This window comes from Calliphora vicina, chromosome 4 (genome assembly GCF_958450345.1).
Source record: "Calliphora vicina chromosome 4, idCalVici1.1, whole genome shotgun sequence".
NCBI lineage: Eukaryota > Metazoa > Arthropoda > Insecta > Diptera > Calliphoridae > Calliphora > Calliphora vicina.
Window position 1 is genome coordinate 6,786,605 of NC_088783.1, and position 17,942 is coordinate 6,804,546.

General features: G+C 29.0%; 1 protein-coding gene across 2 annotated transcripts in view; it reads left to right on the plus strand.

The window, feature by feature from the left end:
* The first annotated feature begins 470 nt into the window (after window positions 1–470).
* NFAT (NFAT nuclear factor) overlaps window positions 471–17,942 on the plus strand; it is a 127,337-nt gene continuing 109,865 nt past the window's right edge. The window contains exon 1 of one of the 2 annotated variants that reach the window (XM_065509920.1): window positions 471–666. In XM_065509920.1, coding sequence (XP_065365992.1) covers window positions 567–666 — 100 coding nt within the window. In that variant the 5' untranslated portion in view covers window positions 471–566. The remainder of the gene's footprint in view (window positions 667–17,942) is intronic. The other variant, XM_065509922.1, reaches the window with a different exon arrangement.

A 17,942-nucleotide genomic window follows, 5' to 3' on the forward strand; every position in this document is an offset into this window, starting at 1 on the left:
TAAAAAAAATAAATACAAATAAAAAAACAAATACATAACAAGGAAGTCAAAAAGGAAAAATAAGTAAGAAGAAGACAGACTCGTAATACAGAAGAAGCACATTTTCAACAAAATTGTTGTTGGGTGCTAGCTACAACAATACTTCTTTGCAAATTCTCATTTTCATTTTACTTTTATTATATTTTATTTGTTCTTTATATGGAAATTATCATTGAGTGAGTGGATATGTGTATACTACGGTGAAAAGCGAAGAAAAATAAATTCCTAAACGAGATTTTTTTGTACCGTTGTTGTTGCTTTAGTTCAGCTTTTTTTACGTCTAAAAATAGCAACAGTTTTTCTTTCATCATTTTTACTCTTCCATATATTTTTCTTTTTTTTTGCTAATAAAAGTAACAAGGAAATACCAACCAATATATACTAGATACCTTTTCAATTAATAAGTAAAAAATCCTAAAAATTAATTGAAAGAAAATTTTATAAAAACGTGTTTAATAAAGTGAAATCTTTAATAATAAAAATTAATAAACTTCATCAAAAGTGTGTGGTGTGTGTGTGTGTAAAATATGCTACTGAAATTTACTAAAACAAGTGGAACTGGAGCTGGTTCCAGTTCTTCCACATCATCATCTAGCATGGCTGGGACTTACATTGCTCGTGGAACAGGTTTGTTTGTTTGTCTCTTTTTATTTCGAATTTTATTTATTGTTATTCATTGAACATTTTTTTGACTAGGTTTGTAATAACAAACTTTGTATTCATTTAGGTTAATTTAAATTTTATTGTTTTGTTTGGCCGTAAAAAACAAATTTACACATACATACATATTTTTTTTTTTAAAAAGTTTAACAGAATTATTTTTAAAATTGTGTTTGCGTTAAAAAATAAATGATTGTATTTGATTTGTTTTTCGAATATGTATATCAGAGTTGCCACAACTTATTGCTTAATATTCCCAAATAAAAACCTTCCATTGCCTAAATTTCTGTTAAACCTATGTAATGTGAAGGAAAACGCGAGGTGAATCTTGCCAATAATATTATTAACAAACACTTTAACAAAAATCAAAGAAATATTTTTGATCTCCATGTTTTTACAAATTTTGATATTTAGCTCATGTAACTTATATTTTAAATTGGTCTTCAATACAATAAAAACTTTTTTGAAAACTATATGAATTTTACCATACATTTCCGTGTCTGAATATATGTACGAGGGCGATCAATAAATCCGCGACATATAAAGGCTAAGCTTGATAAACACTATGAGAACTGTGCACCATTAATTTCAATGGTAAAAAAGTAGTTTACTGAATTTTATTGTGTTCGTACAAGCATGGAAGATGCCGAATGTTCTGGATGCCCAGTTGAGGTCTCTACACCCGAAACAATTGTAAAAAATCACGATATGGTGTTGGCCGATCGGAGATTGAAAGTACGAAAGATTGTGGAAGCCATAGGCATCTCACATAGCTCAGTATTTTCAGTTTTGAATTTTTCGCAAATTAGATGTCGCGTTTGCTAACAATCCGTTGCTCATAAAGGTAGACACTTGTGCAGTTTCCATGGAAAAAATTTGTCTACGAAATTCTTCCTCTTCTGCCCTATTCTCCGGATTTAGTTCCGAGTAACTTTATCTTGTTTCCAAAGCTGAAGAAATGTCTCGACGGAAAAAGATTAGGCTCCAACGATGAGATCATCTCATACTATTTTGATGACCTAGACAAATTTATTTTTTTGGAATGGATAAAAAATTGGAGAAACGTTGACAGAGCAGATACGGTATATAATTATTTACTGCTTCATCATGGCAACATTTGTCGAAGTCGTATAACCTACTTAGATGTACACCGATCAGACAGGGATTTATGATCACTGCAACAACGTTTCTTAATCATTCATGTGTAATATCGTGTAAAATCAATATTGCCACAATCATAATTGGAACAAATGGCCCTTGTCGTCGCACATTTGTTCTTAATCGACACTCATCAACACAATCAACTTAACAAATTAAAAATTCTTTTTTTTATTTCTTTTTCTTTTTATTAAAAACCAAAATAAAAAATGTTTTAAAAGCTGCAGTCTCGAAAATTAAAAAAAAAAAATCGTGAGACTCGTACTGTTTAACCTTAACCTCTGAGAAGAACACATCGTAAAACTAATCCAAGATAAGAAAATTTAATACCAACAGAGTTTTAGAAATTCCTAACATTGACTACTCGGGTTAGATTATCAATAATCTGAGCAATTGAGGCTGGTCTTAGTTTGATATCGTCCGCTACATATTGAGTCAGTAAATTATTGTAAAAATTAAATTAAGTGTCCATTGTTTTCCCAATACGACCAGTTTCATTCAAAAATAGATTCCAAAAAAAATTCCATATCCACTACATTGGTAACACTGATAACAAAACACAAAATAATTGCTTTTGCCTCAATACTCTTTTAAATTTTAAAGAGAATTCTTTATATGCTCTTAAATTATTTATATTTTCTCTTGAGGGCAAATAAATATGATCATTTGTTCTTCTGTCAACGAATATTAGAACAAAATCATTGATTTCTACTCTACTATATTTGCATGATATGTTTACTTATTTATTTCTTATGTTTTTATATATTTTATTTAAAATTGTTGGGATTTCAATGAAATTGTTTTTAACAAAAACATATTTTTTGGAAAAATTAAATTTTTCAAATTAATTATACTTTAAATAATATCAATAATATGAATTCTAAAACTTATTGCGGAAATAGAAAGTAAAATATTAAATTTTTACCCTAAGAATATCAAAAGTTCGTTTTTATACATCTGTTTCTCATTTGACTTTTTTGTACATCAAATACATTTTTACATAACTTTCTTTTTTCATATTTTGTCCTAAGCCCGCCCTAATTTAAACAATTACTGATAAGAAAGAAACCAATTGTGTTATTTCTACGTTTTATTTAATTTTAATATAAAATTCATCTAGCTACATAATATTACTAATGGAATAAGTTCATTCACCCCTCCACAAATAAGCAAACAAACATTTATCTTATTTAGTATTCGGCTACATTTAGCAAATGAACGAACCAACGAACGCATTCATTAATTAATTTATTTTAAACAAAAAGCGTTAATCGTTGAGAAAAAAAAGCAAGAGACAAATAAAAGCAAGACTTTTTGAAACAAAAAAAAATAACACTTAAACCCAGACAAAATTGGCACTAATTTTAATAAATGATTTGCACCCTTTCATTAAAAATACTTTTTTTTTGGCTAACAATCGATTTTTGCTATTTTTTTTCTTTAAGTGTACAAGAGGTGTTTACACACGACCATAATATACACCATGTTTTTCTGCTGTTTACACTTGTTCCATATACATACAATAAATATAAATTGTTTTTAATTAAATAAAGTACTTTTGGTATTAATATTTATTTACCCCTAACTAAATAACTTTTTACAAAACAAATTTCATTTCTTATCACAATTAATTAAAAACTCAAAATCTTTAATTCACCAAAAGAGAAGAAGTTTCTAATAAGCATTAAGAGATTATTAAGGATTTAGAAATTAGAAAAAAAATAAAACTGTTTCTAAAAAAATCCCTTAAAAATAAATGATTTAGTTTAAAGCAAAAAAAAAAAACTCAAATAAAACCACAACACATTTACATAATGGGAAATTTTCTAAAATTAATTAGTTAAATTTGCATAAAAAGTCGTTTTTTAAAACAAGTGTGCAAACAAACACTTTTTACTTGCTGCTGCTGTTCAATAAATTGATCATAATGTCATGATTTATAGGGAATTAAAATGTTTGTGTCTAGAGGAAATTCTATCAATACAGTTGCTGTCAAAATAATTGTAATGGAATTAAATTAAAACAAATAATTACTGTAGTGAATCATCAATTCTTCTTGATATTGTTGATCTAATAATCTATGGACCAAAAAAAAATAATTTTTCCCCGGAAATTTATTGCCGATTAGGTACCCTAGTTATGATTAATTGAAAAATTAACTTTCAAATGAAATTATAAGATTTTTCCAAAAAACAAATATACATATGGCAGCACTGGAGATGGAGACTACATAAAAGCACAGAATGTTCTCGTCATTTAATGTTATTTAACAGTTGTTGACCTTTTCTCTGGGTGTATGAGTGGCAATATACAAATTCGCATTGTTGCTGCTGCTACTGTTGTTGTTATTGTTGTGTTATATGCAAGTATGTATTATTAGTGTAATTGTTTTTTGCCGTGTATAAATTATAAACACACACACTCTACACATTGTGTTGTTGCTTAAATCTCGTGACTGATTTTACAAGTGTATGCGAGTAGTTATTACCCAGCAAACACTAAATATGTTTATGTTTCAAAATACATAATACGTCGAGTATTAATTTAATAAATTAATTAAATTATTCGGCGTATGACTTGAAAATTTGGGTTTAATAATAGATGGCGTATATTTTGAAAAAAAAATTCCAAATTTTTTTAAATTTATTATGTACCGAAAATTTTACGGCAAAATATTTTTTTAATTAAATTTTTTTTTTTGATTTATTTGTGAAAAAAATTCGAGGTAAAAATTTTTCCCGATTTTGACTAATTGTAGGTCCAACTTACTTTGGTCTTATATCCATATTGTCTAATGACTTAGTAATCAAGATATACATATACAGTATTGGCCATAACTAAAGCACCCCCTCAATGAATTTTTTTCATATGATATTTTTTTGTATAAAATCAAAGTTTTAAATATATATTATGTATTATTTTCATTTGTTAATATGTTTACTATTGATAAACAAATACTTTCAAAGTTAACCTTTCTATAAGAGGTAACTTAAAATCAAAAAATATTTTAAGGTAGAAAATGAAACGGACAAAACTAAAGCACCCCTTCAAGGATATACTATAAAAAAAAATTTAGTTAATTTGGATGGCACAAGAACATCTCTTGGCATAGAAGATAATATGTTTTTATGGCGTTTTTCGATATTCCTTCCCAGGCTATTTTAACGGCATGAAATAAATCGTGAATATTTCCGATCCTTATTTCATCAATTTTCACGACTTATTTTCATATTAATCGGGAGATTGACCAGGCCAATGAAAAACTTGAATCTTATTGCTGTCTAGCCAAGTCTTACAGACTTTGGAGGGGTGCTTAGAATCGTTATCCTGTTGGAAGCTCCCTATAAATGGCATCTCTTCACTGGCATAAGGCAACATTACAGCTTTCAATACATCACGGTACATGAACCGATCCATAATCCCATAAATTTTATGATTTGGCCCAAATCCTTGAGCAACCCCAGACCATTACATTACCTCCTCCATGTTTAATTGTTCCTTTACAATACTTAGGATTCAGTCTTCCTCCTTTTGGTCTGCGTACACGCCTTATTCCAGCGGAACTTTTTAAGTTGTATTTGGATTCGGTAGGAAACAGTACTGTCTTTAATTTTTGGACACTCCAGTCGATGTGGGCTTTGGCAAATTTCAGTCTAGCTTTCTTGTTCTTAGCTGATAGAAATGTTTTTTTGCTGGTCGTCAGCTGAATAATCGGGCTTCTATTACTCTTCTACGGATTGTTCTTTCGCTAACGCATAATCCTAAACTAGTTCGTACTTGAATAGCTGATGCTGCAGGATCTTTTTGTATTGCTCTTTTAATCAAGGAATCATAATATCGTGTTTTTTTTTCGCGAACGACCTCCAGAATGCACCGGAGATTTTCGACCAGTCTTAAAAAATTTTGAAATGAGCCTGGAAATAACTGATCTTCCAGTCTTCAATAACTTTACTTTTTAATTTACTGGAGTACTTGTTCCTTGTAATTGTTTTTTTTTTCACAATAAACTGTATAAAACTTAAATTTTGCACACTACGTCTTCCTATATTTTTATCTTTTGGAATTTTTAAGTCCATTCATTGTGATTCCCGATAACTCACATTGCAAATATGCAGTACCGAGTCAAATTTTTAAACATCTTATAAGAGGGTGCTTTTGTTTTGTCCGATGCGTTTTGAGTTTTAATATGATTTATCATTTTAAATTAATATTTAATAAAATTATCTTTTATTAAATAAATATTAAATGAACATTAACAATATTAGTTAATAAAATATATACAAAATACATCCCAAAAAAGACGTTTTTATCAAAAAAATTATGATTTGAAAAAATTCATTGAGGGGGTGCTTTAGTTATGGCCAATACTGTATGTATGATATATATATGTATGTAGATCAAAAATCGGCCGATTTTGTCATTTTTAAATAGCAACCGAGCCGGAAGAATTATTAATACTCTGTAATGCCATCTATAAAATCCTTAATTATGTTCTTATTTAAAAAAAAAATGTTAAGAATTTTTTTTGGATTGTGATCTATTAACTGAATATTTGTAAAAGTTTCCATTGTATTGTCACTCATTATATATCATATGAACATTATTTCAAGGGCATTTCCATCGAAGTACAAATCAAATTAGATATTTGAATAGATAATTTCAAATTTGGCTAATACCGTATTCTTTTGATGGGAAATAAAGCAGTTTATTAGTTTAACATTGCAACATCTCTTTGTTTATTAAAATTTAGACAACAATTTAAATAGTTAATCACATTATTTAAATACACACTCTTTTATTACACTCTTTATAATATGATCGACTAAACTACTGTCTGCAACCGCTGCCACTATTTATAAACACCGCCATCTTCTAGTAGCTTCATGAACTGTCTTAACGGACAAAACTAGAACTTTCTATTTCTAGAGCTTTTAGCAGCTTCAATGTTAATTTTAGCAGCTTTAATGTTGAATGTTGCCATACTTACAAACAATGTTAATAACTGCGTGCTGATAAATAGAAGTTTCTACTGATGGAAATGTTTATAAACAAGTTGAATGTTGCAAGCAGTTTATTTATGTTTGTTGGGTATATTCATACATACATACATGTTTTGTAAACTGTAAACTGTAAGTTTGTAATTTCTTTCTATAGAATTTGACAATGGTGGTATGAATAAATTATTATTGTATGATTGTTAGTTTGTTTGTCTGTACATACATATTCATATTTATAATAGAATAATTCTTACATACTATATATATGTATGTAGTAATAAATGGACACATGAATTGTTATTAGTGACGACAATATTTGAATTAGATTTTATTTCATTTGTGTCTCTCTGCTTCTACAAAACAATATTTATGTATGAATGAACGTTAGAATGTCTGTAAGTTTATAATGATTGTGTTTGTGTGTTTGCCTTCATTAAAGGCCGTTCGTTTGATTATTCATTATTTAATTGTGGGGAAATATTTAATTTTCATTAATCATGCTCTAGAGTTGCCAACAGCATGGATAATTGTGAAACTATTAAGATAATAAGTTTCCAGAGATGTGTATTTTAAAAACTCAGCATAAATTTACCTTCAATGTTTACATACATTTTTTAAAATTTCATTTGATTTCTACTCATAAAACATTTACAACAACAATTAAATATTTAAGGGCCCTAACTATGAAAGAAATTTTAAATTAGTTTTATGGTACGAAATTTAAAATAATAGTCAACTTTATTGACTTAAAGTCGACTTTATGGCTTTTGTAGTTAGGCTGTTTGTTTCTATTTGAAAAAAGCTTCAAAACTTTTTCCAACATATACATACAAATAATTGAAAATATTTTTCATTGAATGTAAATAAACAGAAGAAATTTCAAAAAATTATAAAAACAAATTGTACATAAAAGTTCAAAACAAAAAGTTTTTTTTTAAATAATAAAAAAACATTTTAAATTATATTTGAAATTTGTTTTATGGTACGAAATTTAAAATAATAGTCAACTTTATGGACTTAAAATCGATTTTAAGGTTTCGTAGTTAGGCTGAAGGTCTTTTTCTAATTTATCTCTTTAGTTTTAATGTTTATTATTAAAATATTGTAGTTTATTTCCTCTATATAATTGTTATTTTTTGTGTATAATTTTTTGAAATTATTATTGAATCCCAAAATTATATAAATTTTTGGCAACTCTTTCAAAAAGGGTCAATCTTATTGTTACAAAGCAAACAATTTTCTAATTATTAAAATTAAATTTTGATAGAAATGTAACTACTACATTAATTTTAAGTACATACGAGAGTCACGTCAAAAGTCTATGCAAAATTATAGAAATTGTTAAATTATTGTGAAAATATGAATCAATAAGAAATATTTAAAAGTGTCAAACAATAAAGCTGCAGAAAATGTTTTATATTGATGGAAGTCTGTTTCATTTCTTAAAATAGAAGAAATGTTTTATTTTCACTTAGCTTTAATGTTGAATTTCACTTATTTAATTCTGTCTTTTAAAAAAACTTATCGGTTATGGTCTCCATTTATTAGAGTTATTATATCGCTATGACAAAATTGTTAGTGCTTCCACTCAGTCAACTTTGTCTTGACAACAAACTCAATTAATTATTATGATCAATATCATTTGTTCTGTATGTTCCGCTATATTCTACACAATCATAAATTATGGTTAAATACATTTTGTTTCATTAATAACATGTTTTCTACAGTAATGTTGTTGGTTAATATGATTGTCGCTATATGTTTGGCAATATCATTGATTTTTTAACGATCTAGCTAAATAAATTATTGTTATATTTATAATCATAACATGACCACAAATGCTATGGTCATGTAACCGCAAGCTGAATATGGCCATATAATTTATTAGGTTTAAACATAATCACGTTAAAATTTAGCTAGAATCATAATATGGTTGGTTTCAAACATAATATGATTGAGCTACAATCATAATATGATTATCATAGGTTTTTACAACTATATTCGGGGTTGTCATATTATCCAACAATTGTCGGAATCGGTTTTGAAATCGACAAAATAGGTACATTTGACTTATGAAATCCAATGTAATTTTTTGTTTAATCGATAATGAATTTTATTCTAGATCGAATATAGAACCGATAATTTACAATTTCAAGAGACCAATGTCCTTTTTCTGTCGTTTTCAAAACCGATTCCGCAAATGATTGGATTCTATGACAACCCCTATTATGATTCACATGTAATCGTAATGTGGTTGAACATAGTCTTGTCATGGTTGTGCTACAATTATAATCACCCCTATCGCGAATCAACATTTCACATGAAATATTTTCCCTTTTCCTTTTTTCGTTCATCAACTTTGTTCACGTGAAAAAAATTCCCCTTGTTGTGAAATATTTAGATGGAATTTTGTAAACAATAAACAGCTGTTACGAACAAAATCAACTATTGTGAATGTAAGTTCATCATGATATTCCCGATAGCAATTTTCCCTTCGAGGGAAATGAATATTTCATGGGAACAAAATTTCACATGTTATTGCCGATAGGGGTGAATGTGATTGTTGAACCATAATATGATTAACGAGGTATTAAATTACGAGTATACTTAATAATACTCATAATTTAATCGCTTATTAATCATATTATGATATTTTATAATACAATCTTATATTAGTAATGTTATATCTGGGGGAGGGGGAAGAAATTCCCCCAAAAACAAAAAGTTTTAATATAAACACGTAAGAGAGCTATATTCGGCTGTGCCGGATCTTAAATACCCTCTCCAAATTATGCTTTAAAAAACAAATTTTAAATATTTTTAGGTAAACAAAATTAAATTTTTTTTTATTAAATTTATTAGTGACAAAAATTGTAATACAATAAATTTTGTGGGGTCGCAAATCAAAAACGTAATGAAAAAAAGGAAGAAAAAGATAATGTTAAATAAATATTACTTTATTTCCACCCCCAAATGGTTGACCTGAATTCGTGCCTATGTTATGTTCATACAAGAACCACAGCAAACATAAAATTCATATGACGGTGTTCGATTATGATCACAACAACAATCTTTTTTCTTTAAGTGGTAGGAAAAAAAGATTTTCCGATCGTAAGATTGATCGATATACATGAAAAGTCAAATAGAAAGCTATACATATATTAGAAATGTTAAAAAGGATGCTGGCCAGCAGAATTATAAAGTGCCGACTAACACCATTTAAGTCTTATGAAATAACAAAATTTCCACTTTAACATTCAGTGTTTTTTCTTAGTAGGATTTATTCCATAAAAATATTCACTAAAATGACGAATTTGTGTTGTATGTGCTGCCAGGCAAAGTTAAAAAAGAACATAGAATATAGTTGTGATACATCTAGGAAGTGACTCAGTTCAGAAAAATAAGCAGAAATCGTTTATAGTAATCGTAAATAGTTTCTAATGAAATTTCGATCTTCGTATTCGTATTAATGCACATGATCAGTTATTGCTCGATTGACGTCATCTCAGCTAGATGACCGTCAGAGCTGCAATTTATGAAGAATTATGGTAAATATGTTTTGTAATAATGGAAAGATTTCAGAACCTTAGGATTTTTACAATATTATACAGTAATAACTGCAATATATTAATTCCTTCTGCCGCTCCCGTCATCCACCTAACATGCATGTAACTTGCGTGCTGTCAATAAACGTTACACTCCTCCCTAATAACAACAAAAAAAAAAACAAAACAACTCTCATTAACTGTATAAATTACACTCTTTTTGCAGCAAAAACAAAAACAGAAAAACAACAAACGGATAATATGTAAAATGTCTATACAATTGTTATTAATGCTGAATATTAAATTGGTTGTGTTTATTAATCTGTAAATTTGCGGTTTATTCGGGTACTCTACCTTTGATAGTAGGTATTGTGGACATTTCTATTAAAAAGTGAACATTTCTATTTCAATGTGAAGCGTATCCAAGGAGAGAGCGTTCTACATCCATTGAAACAAATAGTAATCGGAAGGGGCAAGGTCTGGAATATAAGGCGGGCGAAGAAAAACTTCCCAATCACTTCATTCTAAATAGTTTTAACAGGTAGTGCAACATGTGGCCGAGCGTTGTCGTAATGGAATCATGTCATGTCTGGCCGCATATTCTGGCCATTTTTCTGCCAATACTTGCTTCAAACGAATCAGTTGCGTTCGGTACAAGTTCACTGTGATGGTCGGGCCAGCTTTCAGCAGCTCAAAATAGTTAGAACACCTTTGCTCCCACCAAATACAGAGCATTACCTTAGCGCCATGGATATTTGGATTTAATATTGTTGTTGTTGTAGCAGCAGTGATTGCTGAGTTGACTGCCCTTGGCCGAGTGAACCGGCTGTCATGGGAATGTTTATTTAATGTCGATTCGGCTGGTTGGTCGGGCTTCACATACGATCTCTTACGCTTCGGGTTATCGTAATGGATCGCAAGTAATGATTCGGTGCAAAAATGATTTCCTTTTATAGCGTTCAAGCATCATTTCGGACATGTAAAATGTCATACATTTGCTAACAAAATAACGAAGAGTCTTGTCAAATAATGTAGGATACTTAACGATCATTGTTTACTTACGTTTACAGTGAGATCAGACTTACCTTTTACCTCTGTGTATTCAATGTTTTCATGGTCAATTTGGTGTCGGCTGACTATGTATTTACATACAAATGTATAAAACTACTACTACTTATTGTCTGTTTGACAATTTCACGCGATATTTTTTTTTGTTTCATACACAGACAGTTAGTCAGTCAGTTAGTTTTTTTTTTACTGTTGCCAATTTTGTTTTGCTTTTGTTTAAAATTTAAACATATTATTTGTTCGTACCTGCTGCTGCTGCTGGCGTTAGTTAGAATTTCATACGTATTTAAGTATATTTAACAATAGTTAAACATGTATTAACAAAATAAATCTAGACAAAACAAAAAAAAAAAAAAAGGCAAAACAAAACGATTACGTTTTGGTATTTCCACTCTTATATAAAAACGATTTAATACGACGTTAATAGAACAAACAGGTAATAGAAATTAACAATATCGACAACAATATGTATTTATATTTCAGATAGTTTGTAATTAGTATCTGAAATGCATACCGTATCGTTTCCATCTTTTCAAACCAAATTAGCAAACGGAAATTCCTGTTTTTTTTATTTATTTTTCCAACAGTAGTTTCTAAAATTATGAGTTAAGTTGGCTGCAGTTTGTTAGGAGTTTCAATTATAAAGGTTTCGAGTTAAAAAGCCGATATAACTTCACCAGAAAATAGGGTTTATTACCCTTGACCTAAGCTGAAAAAAAATTTGAAAAAAAAATTTTTAAACAACTTTTAAGTTGAACTACTTTTTTTGTTACTAAAAATTGGAACAATCAAAAATGATTCCAAAATGTGGCCATTATCGGTCCAAATTTCTAAGTCATGTTGAAAATACCTTGAAAATACCCACAGTATAACCATAATATTATACCTATACATTCACTCCCATCGCGAATCAATATTTCACATGAAATATGTTCCCTTTCTCATTTTTTGTTCATCAACTTTGTTCACGTCAAAAAATTCCCCAACATGGGTAATTTTTAGATGGAATTTTGTAAACAATAAACAGCTGTTACGAACAAAATCAACTATTGTGAATGAAAAGTTCAGGGGAATTTCACGATAGCTTTCCCTTGTAAGGAAATGGATATTTAATGGGAACATAACTTTTTGTTTTACAAAATTTTTTGACAATGTGATTGTCTATGTAACTCCGATAATATAGAGTTATATACGCGAAGTAAAAACTTGGTTGTGTTGACCATAATCGAACAGCGTCATATTATGATTGGATTTTATGTTAACAGCTCAATCGTTATATGATTATATTTAAATTTATTACTTGATATAAACATATTATGGTTGCAGCATTATACTTCACTAACATTAAAATAAACATCGTCATTTACAAATAATAATTATATGATATACCAAAACAATCATATTAGAGTAGCACAATCATAATATGACTGCGTTCAACAATATTTTAATTAAAGCTCAGCCATAATAGACTAAGGGCCGTTTTCTCATTAGGTGATTATCTTTTTTCCCAACGAAAAACTGCAGATTAAAGAAATTTGGTTTTCTCAATGTCTCATTTGCTTCTATTCTGTCGCAAAGCTAACCCCACCTCATCTGCCAATTATTTATTTATCCTACAGATAAATTCAATCAGCTGACTGCTGTTCATAGTTTGTATGTGTTTTGTGTTTTTGTTTTTGTAAACGAAATTAAATAGATTTTATAAAAAAAAAGTTTAATAGAGGAATTAACAATAATTTGATGGAGGATGAACACGAAGAACATGAGTTCCAAGTGAATGCTGAAAAATTTTATCATGCCAGGCCTAACTACCTGGCAGACATGGAGGATAATGAATATTTCAAAAGATTCCGGCTGTCGATGGCCACGTTAAACAGCTGATTTATGTAAACATGTTGTCAATTGAAGGCAGGGTTCCCAACTTTCACATCTATTTTGAGAGGTATTGCCAACTGAAAATAATCTTTTTTGTCGGTATATTGAGAAAAACAAAATTGGACAGTTTATCGGCCTAATAAATTTATGTCGACATTTAGTAACAGGCAGTTTGTCGATATATTGAGAAAACGGGCCTAAGCCATTTAGATTAAAAACATGATGGTTGTAGCACAAACACATGACCATGTAATTGACTATTTGTGATCATGTGATGATTATATGTATCATAATTTAGTTGTAGTTAGAATTGTGATAAATACATTGCCAACCATAAGCGATATAATCATGTTATTATAAAATATAAAACTAAACATTGCTGTAGAAAACAAAATGGACAATAAGACAAGTTTGTCATTCCGTTTGTTATTTCTACATTTTTCATTTGCGACCCCACAAAGTATATATATTCTGGATCGTTATAGATAGCAGAATCGATATAGCCATGTCAGTCTGTCTGTCTATTTGTTGAAATCAACTTTCCGTAGCCCCAAATAACTTGCATAGATGATTCATACATCAATATATCCGGTATAGACCCGGTTCGATTGCTATTTAAAATCGAGAAAATCGGCCCACAAATGGCTGAGATTTAATAAAAAAACCGGGACAACCTCGATTTTTGGCCTATTTTTGATCTATATCTATATGGGTATCTAATAATAGATATTTCAAAGTCTATTGCAATGATGTATAAAGGCTATAGCAATTTGGATCTACAATGGGTCAAAATCGGGAAAAATTTGTTTATCATATTTTTTTTTTAATAAATTTAAAAATACAATTTTTTTTAAAAAATTTAGATTTTTTAAATTTAAAAAAAAAAATTTTAATTTTTAAAAACAATTTTGAATTTTGTTTACCTGAAAATCTTTAGAATTTTTATTTTAAACAAGTTGATCGCCCCGGCTTCGCCCGGTAGTATTTACTAATGTTAGTTCTTCAAGTTTCTCCAACCCGCGCACACCACCCTGTTCTTATTTATTGCAAATAAAATATGTAAATTTGTACTGCATACTTTAGGGAGCTTTTTTTATTACAGTTGACTGGACTCAAAAAAAAAAAAGAATTTCCGAGTTTTACCCGGAATTTTTGAATTTTTTTTCTTTACAAACCATCTCCTGAAAATTTCGAATCGAATAAAAATCAGCCAAATCGCTCCAGCCGTTCTCACGTGATGACATTACATACATGGACCATTTCATTTTTATATATATAGATTATAATTTGGTGAAGGGTATCTAAGATTCGGCGCAGCCGAACATAGCTCTCTTACTTGTTTTTTACTATTTTTAAACTATGTTCCACTCTAAATATATCAGTTTATCGTTATGTTTTTAAAGTATAGATTTTTTCGCGCAGTGTTTTGTTAACTTAAGTTTGTATGCTTTGGTTATTTCGTCCTATTTCTCCTTTTAATGGTCAATAACTGCCTTCTTTCACTAAAACGTTACCGCACTCTAATAATATCACTTTGTATGCTTAGATTTTTTCCAGTAATGCTATTTATATTTATAGAAAATTCATTTAAAATCTTATTATTTGGGTATTTTTGTTGAAATCATCTTGCATTTAAGTGACACGCAATGTAGATTAGATTTTTTGAATTATGACGTTTAATTTTTTGTTTGATGATGTAAGTTTTTTGTAAATTGGCCTCATAGATAAATATCGATCATTTGCTAAAAGAACGTCATAAATCAAAATTAGAGTTTTTTGAACTGAGTAATATAAAATATGCGGCGTTCTATAGTTTTATCAGTTTTCAAAAAAGTCAATTATTTTTATTTCAAAACAAAAATGCATGTTTTCTCGTAAATTTACAAGTAAGAATTTGGATTAAATACAGATTAGAAATATATTAATATATCTACTATTTTCTCGAAATGAATTTTTTTTTTTGAGTTAAGACATTCTTTTTGCAAAAGAGCGATATGTAAATACATATAATAATTCTACTGTATACTTTTGTCTTCAATGAATGCCCCTATTGTGGAAAACGTCAGAGGCTATCAAAAGTTAACTGTTTAAACTGAGTTTTTTTGTTTAAATGATTTTACCATGACATTTATTAGACAATTCATTTTATTTAATTTCAAAAATTAACTGGAATTGAAATCGTATAAATAAAATTGATTTGTTTTCTTGCTAAAAACTCTAATATCTAAACAAACAATTGTATTCTAATATTATTATTATCACTTGATATCCAAGTATATACTTACATTGTATGCAATTACTTACATGACAAATGCATAATTATCCTCTATACTCTCTTAATTCCAAGAGATTATTGTTATTATTATTAGTTTTCATTACAGTCAGTCGTTGTTATTATTGTTATATGGGCGCTTTTACGTCAAACTTAAATTCCTTGGACTTCAAACTCAAAATTATTACTTACATACGTTTAATTGAGAAGTTTTCTTCGTAGTGGTTTAAGAGGAATGTTTAATTTATTACAAACGGAAATGTTGCATTACCCTGAGAAATATTTTTGATTTGTAATTTGATTTATCTGGAAATAATGTTTGGTGCCCCTCTCGCAAGTCTAACTATTAATACAAAAATAGATACCGTTTCCGTCTGGTTTTAGTATTAATTAAGTTATTTAAATATTTATTTCAATATGCTAATTGTTATTAAATAAAACAAGTTATTTACTAAAGTTTAGTTTGTAAACTAAAGTTCCTTAACAACAACAAAATATTGATAATTTTAAGTAACAGATTTGTTTTATTTATGATAGAGTAATTGTAGCTTCTAGAATATCAGCTAGAAAGAAGTAAAGTAGAATAATTTATTGGCTAACAATTCTTAAGTTGGAATATTTATGTGTATGCTTAGATTATTTCGTTATATTTCTTCTCCTGATGGAAAACAAGAACCTTTTTGAACATAAACTATAGTAGGAGCGGATCCAGGGGGTGAAAAAATCCATATTATGATTCCACCTTAACCAGCGGATATTATCATATTATGATTCCAATTCAATAAAAATATGATTGGAACCGAAACCTCGGTTTAAAATAAGTTCGGTTTTATGGAAACTTAAATTTGATGTGCATAAGAAAAGATAAAATACCAAAAAAAACAGATCCGTGTCTCCCAGTTTTGGCCAAAGTCATGCACCTTTTTTTATGGGCCCCCAAAGATTTGCGACCTCTGTGTAATTTTATCATTTTCACAGGCTCATATTTTGCAAATAGTTTGGAATTTTGATTTACTCTCTGAGGCAAAGTTGTAGTCCTTGTTATAAAGAACAGAAGTTGTGAACATATAAAATCAAAAAAACTTCATCTTCAAGTTCAAAATCCCAAAAAAAATCGAAATAAATTTAGAAATAATTTATTTTTAAAGCTGCCTAAAAGTATGCTTTAGTTTATAATAATTTAATAGTTTATGGCTTAATATAACATAATTCCTTTAGTTTTTCCTTACTAACTTATATTGACCTACCTAAACGGTGTTAAGAATCATTCCTAGGAAGTTCATATGTTCTAGAAAGTTGTTTATTGAGATCTTAGGTACATTTTTGTAGTTGATTGTTTCCTTGAATTTTGAACGGTTTGCTACCTATGGACCTGAACAGCGGAAAAAGGTAAAAAAATCGATTTTTTTTAAGTTTTTTGCGATTTTGATCTTAAAGATGAATTTTTTTTGATTGTGTATGGTCACAGTTTTTGTTCTTTATGACAAGGGCTACAACTTTGCCTCAGAGAATAAATCAAAATTTCAAACTGTTTGCAAGATATGAGCCTGAGAAAATGATCACTTTTTTTTGCAAAAATTACACCGAGTCCCCAAATCTTTGGGGGCCCATTAAAAAAGTGCATGGCTTTTGGGGAAAAAAACGAATTTAAAGTTTTTTGCGATTTTGATCCTGAAGAAGTTTTTTTGTTCTTTATGACAAGGGCTACAACTTTGTCTCAGAGAGTAAATCAAAAAATGAGAAAATTATCACTTTTTGCAAAAATTACACCGAGGCCCCAAATCTTTGGGGGCCCATTAAAAAAGTGCATGACTTTGGGCAAAACTGGGAGACACTGGTTTTTTTTTTTGATCTTTTATCACGTAGTGGTGTCCGTATATGGTTATTTGTTTCGTGTTGCACTGTGTAATAGAATTATTATCAGGCCTGTCACACATTTCGTTCGGAATGGTTTCAATTCCGTAGTTTTTATTCCGACCGATTTCGTTTTAGGTTCTTCAGATTCCGTGTAATTTGTTAATTCAAAAAATATTTAATAATTCTGTATTTCAGATTTTAATTTGACAGCCTTTTTTACATTAAAACAAAAGTGAATTTTTGGTGCAGATATTTATTAAAATTTTAAGAAAATCAAATGAATACAAACAAATATCAATCCCACTTTGAAAACTGAAAGTGGTTTCATTCCGAAAGAAATTTTCGTTTTACTTTTTGTGAAGAAGCTAATTACGGAATTAATTTCACTTTCGATCGCAATGGAATTCGGTGACAGGCCCGTATATTTCAGTCATTTAAATTCACTTAAGAAGTATTGCGTGGATTTTACAG